General features: G+C 45.1%; 1 protein-coding gene across 1 annotated transcript in view; it reads left to right on the plus strand.

The window, feature by feature from the left end:
• LOC139569964 (netrin receptor UNC5B-b-like) overlaps positions 1-12935 on the plus strand; it is a 156912-nt gene that overhangs the window by 126031 nt on the left and 17946 nt on the right. Inside the window, exons 8-12 of the mRNA XM_071391368.1 lie at positions 2647-2679; positions 7998-8189; positions 9064-9230; positions 11643-11755; positions 11858-11949. Coding sequence (XP_071247469.1) covers positions 2647-2679; positions 7998-8189; positions 9064-9230; positions 11643-11755; positions 11858-11949 — 597 coding nt within the window. The remainder of the gene's footprint in view (positions 1-2646; positions 2680-7997; positions 8190-9063; positions 9231-11642; positions 11756-11857; positions 11950-12935) is intronic.

Raw genomic sequence — 12935 nt, forward strand, 5'->3', positions numbered from 1 at the left:
AGACACCCATACATACCCCACAAGACATGCCACCAGGGGTCTCTTCAGACACCCATACATACGCCACAAGACATGCCACCAGGGGTCTCTTCAGACACCCATACATACCCCACAAGACATGCCACCAGGGGTCTCTTCAGACACCCATACATACGCCACAAGACATGCCACCAGGGGTCTCTTCACAGTCCCCAAGAACAAAACAAATTCACAGCAACGCAGAGTATTATACAGAGCCATGATACAGACACACACCAACACACACAGACACACACAGACACAATAACACACACAGACACACACAAACACACACAGACACACACAGAGACACACTAACACACACAGACACACAGACACAATAACACACACAGACACACACAAACACACACAGACACACACAGAGACACACTAACACACACAGACACACAGACACAATAACACACACAGACACACACAGACACACTAACACACACAGACCCAACCAAATCATGAGAAAACAAAACGATAATTACTTGACACATTGGAAAGAATCAGCCAAAAAAACAGAGCAAACTAGAATGCTATTTGGCCCTAAACAGAGAGTACACAGTGGCAGAATACCTGACCACTGTGACTGACCCAAACTTAAGGAAAGCTTTGACTATGTACAGACTCAGTGAGCATAGCCTTGCTATTGAGAAAGGCTGCCGTAGGCAGACATGGCTCTCAAGAGAAGACAGGCTATGTGCACACTGCCCACAAAATGAGGTGGAAACTGAGGTGCACTTCTTTTACGGGATTTTTATGAATAATGACTAAAATGTGTATACATTTGACTTAGAATTATAACTAAACAGAATACTACTATGTTACTGTATGGATGAATGAACCTATGAATCATAATGCTGAATATAATGTGTTCCTTATTAGAAAGAATGGAGTTATCTTCAGACAGGCTAGAATGATGTGTTCCTTACAGGAAATGCTGTCTCTACCCAGGGAGGGGTGAGACCTTGGGCTGGTTGCAGATTGTTTAACAGGTGGCAGACAAAATAAGAACGCTAACTGTACTGCCATTGTATCCGAGAGGAGGAAGGACATTTTAAAACCTATGACGTCAGTTTTATTATATAACCTTGTCACGCCCTGGCCTTAGTATTCTTTGTTTTCTTTATTATTTTAGTTAGGTCAGGGTGTGACATGGGGAATGTATGTGTTTTTGGATTGTCTAGGGGTTTGTATGTTGAATGGGTCAGTGTCTTGTCTAGGTGTTTGTATGTCTATGGCTGCCTAGATTGGTTCTCAATTAGAGGCAGCTGTGGTTCATTGTCTCTGATTAAGAGCCATATTTAAGGCAGCCATAGGCATTGGGTTTTGTGGGTAAATGTCTATGTAGAACGTTTGTAGCGTCACAGTCGTTTGTTGTTTTGTTTAGTTTTGTTATAAGTGTTTCGTTCGTTGTTCGTCTCTCTAATAAAAGAGAATGTATTTTTCACACGCTGCGCCTTGGTCCACTCATTATCCTCAAGACGATCGTGACAAACCTGATGTAAATTGTACTATGATCAGTACTCTCGAGAATAAACGCTATTGATTGAATGATTTTGAGACTGGTTTCTGTCCATTTTATGCTAATAAGTATCTTACAAATTTTTATGTATGGGCAGAGTGTTTTAATTGAATTGGTTGCTAACATATAGGAATTCAATTCCTTTTTTACCATATATGTTTGACCATATTAGAGACACATATTTCCCTCAGATTACACAGATCCACAAATAATTTAAAAACAAATCCAATTTTGATAAACTCCCATATCTACTGGGAGAAATTCCACAGTGTGCCATCACAGCAACAAGATGTGTGACCTGTTGCCACAAGAAAAGGTCAACCAGTAAAGAACAAAACACCATTGTAAATACAACCCATATTTATGTTTATTTATTTTCCCTTTTGTACTTTAACTATTTGCACATCATTACAACACTGTATATATAAACATAATATGACATTTGAAATGTCTTTATTCTTTTGGAACTTCTGTGAGTGTAATGTTTACTGTTCATTTTTATTGTTTATTTCACTTTTGTATAATATCTACTTCACTTGCTTTGGCAATGTTAACACATGTTTCCCATGTCAATTAAACCCTTGAATTGAATTGTCTTGAGAGAAAGAGAGAGAGAGAGAGAGAGAGAGACAGAGACAGAGAGAGACAGAGAGAGAGAGAGAGAGAGACAGAGAGAGAGAGAGAGAGACAGAGAGAGAGAGAGAGAGAGATAGAGAGAGAGAGAGAGAGAGAGAGAAGAGACAGTGTACACACGCTGTGCTTAGTACTTGGTATAATATGCTTGTTTTCAACTAGGCTTTGTGAAATGTTATTTTTGATAACAGATATTGTGTTCAGATGTACTTATGGGTAGACTTTGTGTTGCTAGTTTCTCTTGGGGATCTGTCCCAAGCGGCACTCTATAAATCCCTGTCTAGGGGCACTACTTTTGATCAGAGCATTATGGACCCTCAACAGTAGTGCGCTTGACACTGAACAGGGTACCATTTGGGACTCAGTCGTGCTCATTCTCAACGTCTGTAAAACTTGTTGATTTGCATAACTAGCTGCTTCATCCACGATCATGTTCTTCTTCTCTTTCCCTCTGTTTTCTACAGATAAAAAGGCTTCTATTGAACATGCCAGTTATCGTAAGTTCACCTCTACATGACCTTTCACCTTTACATCACTTTACACGGTGTCCTTCCTGTTTACCCCCCTCCCCGCCCCCGCTGTCTTTCCATTAGTGTGCATGCCTACATACAACAAACGTACGTGTGTGTGTGTGTGTGTGTGTGTGTGTGTGTGTGTGTGTGTGTGTGTGTGTGTGTGTGTGTGTGTGTGTGTGTGTGTGTGTGTGTGTGTGTGTGTGTGTGTGTGTGTGTGTGTGTGTGTGTGTGTGTGTGTGTGTGTGTGTAGTTAAGGAGTCATCATAGCACATGTGCTGGCCTGTACACACACACACACACACACACACACACACACACACACATTGCATGTAATGTCCAATCTGTGTGGAAATGTCACCCTATGTGTCTGTCTCACACCTTCATGTCTCCTCAGATGTACTCCACTGTAGGATACGTCCTCAATGGCACCCTATTCCCTATATAGTGCACTACTTTAGACCAGAGCCCTATGGCACCCTATTGGCCCTGGTCAAAAGTAATGCACTACATAGGGAATAGGGTGGCATTTGAGAGGCAAATACAGCCTCACCTCACCTTCCTGTCCACCCTGGTTATGTCTGTTGTCCACCCTGGTTATATATGTTGTCCACCCTGGTTATATCTGTTGTCCACCCTGGTTATATCTGTTGTCCACCCTGGTTATATATGTTGTCCACCCTGGTTATATATGTTGTCCACCCTGGTTATATATGTTGTCCGCCCTGGTTATATATGTTGTCCACCCTGGTTATATATGTTGTCCACCCTGGTTATATCTGTTGTCCACCCTGGTTATGTCTGTTGTCCACCCTGGTTATATATGTTGTCCACCCTGGTTATATCTGTTGTCCACCCTGGTTATGTCTGTTGTCCACCCTGGTTATATATGTTGTCCACCCTGGTTATATATGTTGTCCACCCTGGTTATGTCTGTTGTCCACCCTGGTTATATATGTTGTCCACCCTGGTTATATCTGTTGTCCACCCTGGTTATATCTGTTGTCCACCCTGGTTATATCTGTTGTCCACCCTGGTTATGTCTGTTGTCCACCCTGGTTATATATGTTGTCCACCCTGGTTATATATGTTGTCCACCCTGGTTATATATGTTGTCCACCCTGGTTATATCTGTTGTCCACCCTGGTTATGTCTGTTGTCCACCCTGGTTATATATGTTGTCCACCCTGGTTATATCTGTTGTCCACCCTGGTTATGTCTGTTGTCCACCCTGGTTATATATGTTGTCCACCCTGGTTATATATGTTGTCCACCCTGGTTATATATGTTGTCCACCCTGGTTATATCTGTTGTCCACCCTGGTTATATCTGTTGTCCACCCTGGTTATATCTGTTGTCCACCCTGGTTATATATGTTGTCCACCCTGGTTATATATGTTGTCCACCCTGGTTATGTCTGTTGTCCACCCTGGTTATGCCTGTTGTCCACCCTGGTTATGTCTGTTGTCCACCCTGGTTATATATGTTGTCCACCCTGGTTATATATGTTGTCCACCCTGGTTATCTATGTTGTCCACCCTGGTTATATATGTTGTCCACCCTGGTTATATCTGTTGTCCACCCTGGATATGTCTGTTGTCCACCCTGGATATGTCTGTTGTCCACCCTGGTTATGTCTGTTGTCCACCCTGGTTATATATGTTGTCCACCCTGGTTATATATGTGGTCCACCCTGGTTATATATGTTGTCCACCCTGGTTATGTCTGTTGTCCACCCTGGTTATATATGTTGTCCACCCTGGTTATATATGTTGTCCACCCTGGTTATGTCTGTTGTCCACCCTGGTTATGTCTGTTGTCCACCCTGGATATGTCTGTTGTCCACCCTGGTTATGTCTGTTGTCCACCCTGGTTATATATGTGGTCCACCCTGGTTATATATGTTGTCCACCCTGGTTATGTCTGTTGTCCACCCTGGTTATGTCTGTTGTCCACCCTGGATATGTCTGTTGTCCACCCTGGTTATGTCTGTTGTCCACCCTGGATATGTATGTTGTCCACCCTGGTTATGTCTGTTGTCCACCCTGGTTATATATGTTGTCCACCCTGGTTATATATGTTGTCCACCCTGGTTATGTCTGTTGTCCACCCTGGTTATGTCTGTTGTCCACCCTGGATATGTCTGTTGTCCACCCTGGTTATGTCTGTTGTCCACCCTGGTTATATCTGTTGTCCACCCTGGTTATATCTGTTGTCCACCCTGGTTATGCCTGTTGTCCACCCTGGTTATATATGTTGTCCACCCTGGTTATATCTGTTGTCCACCCTGGTTATGTCTGTTGTCCACCCTGGTTATGCCTGTTGTCCACCCTGGTTATATATGTTGTCCACCCTGGTTATATCTGTTGTCCACCCTGGTTATATCTGTTGTCCACCCTGGTTATATCTGTTGTCCACCCTGGTTATATCTGTTGTCCACCCTGGTTATGCCTGTTGTCCACCCTGGTTATATATGTTGTCCACCCTGGTTATATCTGTTGTCCACCCTGGTTATGTCTGTTGTCCACCCTGGTTATGTCTGTTGTCCACCCTGGTTATGCCTGTTGTCCACCCTGGTTATATATGTTGTCCACCCTGGTTATATATGTTGTCCACCCTGGTTATGTCTGTTGTCCACCCTGGTTATGCCTGTTGTCCACCCTGGTTATGTCTGTTGTCCACCCTGGTTATGTCTGTTGTCCACCCTGGTTATGCCTGTTGTCCACCCTGGTTATGTCTGTTGTCCACCCTGGTTATGCCTGTTGTCCACCCTGGTTATGTCTGTTGTCCACCCTGGTTATGTCTGTTGTCCACCCTGGTTATGCCTGTTGTCCACCCTGGTTATATCTGTTGTCCACCCTGGTTATATATGTTGTCCACCCTGGTTATGCCTGTTGTCCACCCTGGTTATGTCTGTTGTCCACCCTGGTTATGCCTGTTGTCCACCCTGGTTATGTCTGTTGTCCACCCTGGTTATATATGTTGTCCACCCTGGTTATGCCTGTTGTCCACCCTGGTTATGTCTGTTGTCCAGTCTTGTCCAGTTTGTCAACTCTGAGAGAGTAGCACAAGGCTCTGAACCAAAGAACCGCGGTTGAACCCGTAACACAGTTCTGACGTGGTCGAGTGGACAGGGCTCGACAGTAAAGGCTGAGCAGATGTGGTCTGTGTCTGGCTAACAGCCTTCAAATCCTTGCTTCCTCCTTCCGCGGGAAATGACATCATTTAGTGTTTTGTTGACGGTGACGGAAAACGTTGTCTCAGGCGCCGTTCCAGAATCTCCCATTTAGTGTTTTAATTAGGTTGAGATCTGGCGACTGAGACGGCCAGGGCATATGGTTTACATAGTTTTTCATGTCCATCTAACCATTCAGTGACCGCTCGTGCCCCCCGTGAATTGGGGGAAATGTCATCCTATGAGGGCGTAGACAAGGAGGCCCAAAATAATGGCCTGCCCAGCATTTTTATACGTGACCCTAAGCATTACCTCAGGAACCTCACCTGTGTGGAAGCACCTGCTTTCAATATACTTTGTATCCCTCATTTACTCACGTGTTTCCTTTATTTTGGCAGTTACCTGTATGATCTCAATAATTTATTTTTAAAAGCAGTAGAACAGTAAGACTTGTTGAGGGACCTAAACCTGATCTTATATCTGGTTTTAAGTCATCAATAATATATAGTCATATATTTTACAGTACATGTGATGATAATGTTCTTCAGCTGGATGTGACATGGGCTCAGGGGAAGACGCTCTGCAGTAATGCCGCTAATTCGCTATTGTTCCGTTCCCGTGGTAATAAGTAAGGACGGCTGTCTGATTCGGTCCTGTCGCACCACGTGAGCGTGCGAGCTCCACTCCGCTCCTCCGCTGCGCCTGCCTCAGGCTCTCCTCTTCTACCTTTTCCTTCTCTCCTACTTTAGTCTGTACATTCTATGCTTTGTCTGTCCTCTGAATACTTCTCTCCTCCTCTCCTCCTCTCGTCCTTTCTACTCCTCTCTCCTCTACTCTTCCCTTCTCCTCCTCCCTTCCCCTTTCTTTCTCCCGTCCTCTCCCCATCCCTTCTCTCCTTCTCCCCTCTCCTTCCCTCCTCTCTCCTTCCCTTCTCTCCTTCTCCCCTCTCCTTCCCTCCTCTCTCCTTCCCCCCTCTCCTTCCCTCCTCTCTCCTTCCCCCTCTCCTTCCCTCCTCTCTCCTTCCCCCCTCTCCTTCCCTCCTCTCTCCTTCCCTTCTCTCCTTCTCCCCTCTCCTTCCCTCCTCTCTCCTTCCCCCCTCTCCTTCCCTCCTCTCCTCTTCCCCTCTCCTCTCCTCTCTTCCCCTCTCCTCCTCTCTTCCTGTCCCTCCCCTCTTTCCCTCCTCTCACTTCTAGTCCTGTTTCTCTTCTTAATCACCTTTTATCTTCCCATATATAATACCTCAGCTCCTCTGTTCTCCACTCCTCTCTGTCTCTCCTCCTGTGTTATTTTACGCTGGTGTTGACTCTTTCTGTGTTCGTGTGGTGGAGTCAGGGCTAAGCAGGCCAAGGCTAGTCAGAAACAATCACACAGCAGGAGAGAGGAGAGGAGAGGAGAGGAGAGGAGAGGAGAGGAGAGGAGAGGAGAGGAGAGGAGAGGAGAGGAGAGGAGAGGAGAGGAGAGGAGGTTAGTACGTGGGGAAAGGAGGAGAGGAGAGGAGAGGAGAGGAGAGGAGAGGAGAGGAGAGGAGAGGAGAGGAGAGGAGAGGAGAGGAGAGGAGAGGAGAGGAGAGGAGAGGAGAGGAGAGGAGAGGAGAGAACAGGGAGCTGGTGAGGTTTAATCCCTGGCCCCCCTCCCCTCCCCTCCTTTACCCAAAGTTCCTAGTGTAGACAGACAACAGCTACCCCTGCAGGCGAGGAGGTGTAGTGGGAGAACTGAAGGTTTTCACCTTCAACAACTCAACAATGACAACAACCGTCTACTGCAATCATACAATATTTGCTGTTGTTCTTCAGAGCTCTCAAGGACAGTGTCTTCTGACAGGAGAAAGGTTGAAGGAGCATAGATCCTGTTAGACTGGTTCAACTTGTTCAGAAGGCTGTCTGCTTGTCCTTTCTTTTTGTGTGTGTCTGTGTGTTCATGCAATGCCCTAACCCTCTCTCTCTCTCTCTCTCTCTCTCTCTCTCTCTCTCTCTCTCTCTCTCTCTCTCTCTCTCTCTCTCTCTCTCTCTCTCTCTCTCTCTCTCTCTCTTTCTCTCTCTCTCTCTCTCTCTCTCTCTCTCTCTCTCTCTCTCTCTCTCTCACTCTGTCTCTGTCTCTCTCTCTCTCTCTCTTTCTCTCTCTTTCTCAGCGTTGGACCCTGGTATGGGTGTAACAGTGTACGCTGGCCTGGTGGGGGCGCTGTTACTGTGTGTGGTGCTGGTGCTGTGTGTGGGGGTGTTGGCATACCGACGCAACTGTCGCCATCTCCACGGCGATATCACTGACTCCTCCTCCGCCCTCACCACAGCCTTCCAGCCCGGCAACTACAAACCCAGACAGGGTGAGTCCACCACAGTGTGCTGTCTCATGTCATCTAGGTTAGACATCTAGTTCCACAAGGATAGTTCTCTCTGCTTTCTGAAACTAGATGGCCTATTCTCCTACTTTGATCTTAAAGTAATCAGTTTCTACCTTTCTCTCTTTCTCACTCTGTTCTTTCAATTATTTTTATCACCTTTTTTGAGCTGTTCTTGATCTCCAAACTCCAGACTATCAGCTAGTCTTCCCTCAACATTAGTAGTTACATGTCTACACCTCAGTTTGCTCCTAACCACCTCAGTTTACTCCTAACTACCTCAGTTTGCTCCTAACCACCTCAGTTTGCTCCTAACCACCTCAGTTTGCTCTTAACTACCTCAGTTTGCTCCTAACTACCTCCGTTTGCTCCTAACCACCTCAGTTTGCTCCTAACTACCTCAGTTTGCTCTTAACTACCTCCGTTTGCTCCTAACCACCTCCGTTTGCTCCTAACTACCACCGTTTGCTCCTAACTACCTCAGTTTGCTCTTAACTACCTCAGTTTGCTCTTAACTACCTCAGTTTGCTCCTAACCACCTCCGTTTGCTCCTAACTACCACCGTTTGCTCCTAACTACCTCAGTTTGCTCTTAACTACCTCAGTTTGCTCTTAACTACCTCAGTTTGTTCCTAACCACCTCAGTTTGCTCCTAACTACCTCAGTTTGCTCCTAACTACCTCAGGTTGCTCCTAAGCTTTCTAAACTAGACCACTGATTATCTTACTTTGATCTTCAAGTAATCAATATAGTCTCATCCATTACCTGTCTGTCTCTCCTCAACATGTTGTTGTTTACCTGGTGGCTATGATATCTGAACCTGGCTATCCACTGCTACCAAAACTCAACTCGTCCTGCAGACAACCCTCACCTCCTCCACCCCTCTGCGCCCCCGGACCTGACAGCCACAGCGGGTACCTTCAGGGATCCTCTCTTCTCCCTGCGGCAGGGTGCCAACGATGGTCACCACAAGATCCCCATGACAACGTCTCCCCTGTTGGACCCCCTGCCCAGCCTCAAGATCAAGGTGTGTGTGTGTGTTTGTGTGTGTGTGTGTGTGTGTGTGTGTGTGTGTGTGTGTGTGTGTGTGTGTGTGTGTGTGTGTGTGTGTGTGTGTGTGTGTGTGTGTGTGTGTGTGTGTGTGTGTGTGTGTGTGTGTGTGTGTGTGTGTGTGTGTGTGTGTGAATTCAGGTCAATCAAATGTATTTATAAAGCCATTTTTACATCAGCAAAGTGCTTTAGACCCCAAGCAGAAGCAGAGTGGCTTAGAAAAACATGTTGACATTTTATGGTATAATAGACCTATTTGATGTATGTATGGTGTTTGATGCATGGTGTGTGGTGTATGGTGTTTGGTGTATAGTGTATGCTGTATGGTGTATGCTGTGTGGTGTATGGTTATATGGTGTATAGTGTATGCTGTGTGGTGTATGGTTATATGGTGTATGGTGTATGCTGTGTGGTGTATGGTTATATGGTGTATGGTGTTTGGTGTATAGTGTGTGGTTGGTGTTTGGTGTATGGTGTATTGTATATGGTTAGTTTTTGGTGTATGGTGGGTGGTGTTTGGTGTATGGTGTATGGTTGGTGTATGGTGTATGGTTGGTGTTTGGTGTATGGTGTGTGTTGGTGTTTGGTGTATGTTGTATTGTATATGGTTAGTTTTTGGTGTATGGTGGGTGGTGTTTGGTGTATGGTGTATGGTTGGTGTATGGTGTATGGTTGGTGTTTGGTGTATAGTGTGTGGTTGGTGTTTGGTGTATGGTGTATTGTATATGGTTAGTTTTTGGTGTATGGTGGGTGGTGTTTGGTGTATGGTGTATGGTTGGTGTATGGTGTATGGTTGGTGTATGGTTGGTGTATGTTTGGTGTTTGGTGTATGGTGTATGGTGTATGGTGGGTGTATGGTGTATGGTGTGTGTTGGTGTTTGGTGTATTGTTTGTTTATGGTTGGTGTTTGGTGTTTGGTGTATGGTGTATGGTGTATGGTGTATGGTTGGTGTAAGTTGTATGGTTGGTGTATGGTGTTTGTTGAATCGTGTATATGGTGTATGTTTGGTGTATGTTTGGTGTATGTTTGGTGTATGATGTATGGTGTATGGTGTATGTTTGGTGTATATTTGTAAACTCATACAAATGAAAAGAAGATAGCCATTTTGATTTAATACATTTAATATTATTTAGCCAACGTTAATAACTTCTTAGGAATAGCATTATAAATCTTCACTTACCTTTGCTTCGTCAGAATGCACTCCCAGGACTCCCACTTCCACAAGAAATGTTCGTTTTGTTCGGTAATGTCCATCATTTATGTTCAAATAGCTATTTTTGTTAGCGTGTTTGGTAAACAAATCCAACGTCACGATGCGCGTTCACTAAAAGCAGATGAAATGTCAAAAAGTTCCGTAACAGTCAGTAGAAACATGTCAAACGATGTATTGAATCAATCTTTAGGATGTTTTTAATTAACATAAATCTTCAATAATGTTCCAACCGGAGAATTCCTTTGTCTTCAGAAGTGAGATGGAACAGAGCTCGCTCTGTACTGTGAATGAAACATTAATGAGTGAATGTACTGTGAATGAAACATGAATGAGTGAATGTACTGTGAATGAAACATGAATGAGTGAATGTACTGTGAATGAAACATGAATGAGTGAATGTACTGTGAATGAAACATGAATGAGTGAATGTACTGTGAATGAAACATGAATGAGTGAATGTACTGTGAATGAAACATGAATGAGTGAATGTACTGTGAATGAAACATGAATGAGTGAATGTACTGAAAACTCAATAGATTCAAATGGTAACACAGTACTTTACTTACAGCCTGTGTCAGCATTTATAATGTCCTATTTTAAGGCTTATAATTTATACTGAACAAAAATATAAACTCAACATGTAAAGTGTTGATCCCATGTTTCATGAAATTAAAGATCTCAGAACTGTTCTATTCTCATCGCTGCCCAATCATGTGAAATCCATAGATTAGGGCTGAATTAACCACACATACAGAAGCTATTAACTAATAAACGTATCTAAACCTCTCTCTCTTTCTCTCTCCCTCCCTCCCTCCCTCTCTCTCTCCTCCCTCCCTCTCCCTCCCTCCCTCCCTCCCTCCCTCCCTCCCTCTCTCTCTCTCTCTCTCTCTCTCTCTCTCTCTCTCTCTCTCTCTCTCTCTCTCTCTCTCTCTCTCTCTCTCTCTCTCTCTCTCTCTCTCTCCTCTCTCCTCTCTCCTCTCTCCTCTCGCCCCTGCCCAGTCATGTGAAATCCACAGATTAGGGCTGAATTAATTAATTTCAATCGAATGACTTCTTTATATTAACTGTAACTCAGTAAAATCATGTAAATTGTTGCATGTATATTTTTGTTCTGTATATTTTTTGTTCTGTATATTTTTTGTTCAGTGTATGTTGGTTTTTTTTCTAAAATAAAGGTGTACAACTCATCTAACCTGTCATCCCTGGAGTTACCAGCAGAGGGCCACAGTGACCCTGAGATCCTCAGCCTGAAACATGTTGGCATGGGGGTCACCATGGTACGGGACAGGTAAGATACACACACCATCCCCAACACAGTTAACACACAACAGTTTATATTGACTGCTATGTGTGTGTAGTGACACTTGGAACTTGAATGTGACCTTGACAGAGACGGGGATCATACACTGTCCAGAGAGGCTGGCCACAGCACCTCCGTTACCCTGGGCAACCTGGGGGGACGCCTTACCATCCCTAACACAGGTGGGCTACACGCAGTCATATCATACACACACACACACACACTCATGTAACACACACACACACTATCACACACACACACACACACACACACACACACACACACACACACACACACACACACACACACACACACACACACACACACACACACACACACACACACACACACACACACACACACACACACACACACACACACACACTCATGTAACACACTGTCATATATACACACACAGGTGACACACTGAATCACACAAAGACAGGCTACACACTCACGTACACACACCTAATGAATCACTCACAAACATAATCATCGCACACACATAAGCAGGTAAACGGCTACACACCTAATTATTCTCTCACAAACAGGTAACAACCTACTAACCACACACAGAGAAGCTATTAACTAATAACTTCTCAACCTCTCTCTCTTTCCCTCGCTCTTCTCTTTCTATCTCTCTCTCTCCTCTATGTCTGTCTCTCTCTCTTTCCCCCTCTCTCTCTCTCCTTTCTCTCCTCTCCCTCAATCTCTCTCTTTCTCTTTCTTTCCTCTGTCTCTCCTTCTATTTCTTTCCTCTGTCTTTCTCTCCTCTCTCCTCCCCTCTCTCTCTCTCTCTCTCTCACTCTCTCCTCTCTCCCCTATCTCTCCTCCCCTCTCTCTCTCTCTCTCTCTCTCTACTCTCTCCTCCCCTCTCCCCTCTCCCCTCTCTCTCTCTCTCTCTCTCTCTCCTCTCCTCTCCTCTCCTCTCCTCCCCTCTCTCCTCTCTCTCTCTCTCTCCTCTCTCCCATCTCTCTCCTCCCCTCTCCTCGCTCTCTCTCTCTCCTCCCCTCTCCTCGCTCTCTCTCTCTCCTCTCTCTCCTCCCCTCGCTCTCCTCCCCTCTCCTCTCTCTCTTCTCACTCTCCTCTCCTCTCTCTCTCTCCTCTCTCCCCTCTCTCTCCTCTCTCTCCTCTCCCCCCCTCTCTCTCTCTCTCTCTCCTCTCTTCT

This window comes from Salvelinus alpinus, chromosome 3, assembly GCF_045679555.1.
Source record: "Salvelinus alpinus chromosome 3, SLU_Salpinus.1, whole genome shotgun sequence".
NCBI classification, from domain to species: Eukaryota; Metazoa; Chordata; class Actinopteri; order Salmoniformes; family Salmonidae; genus Salvelinus; species Salvelinus alpinus.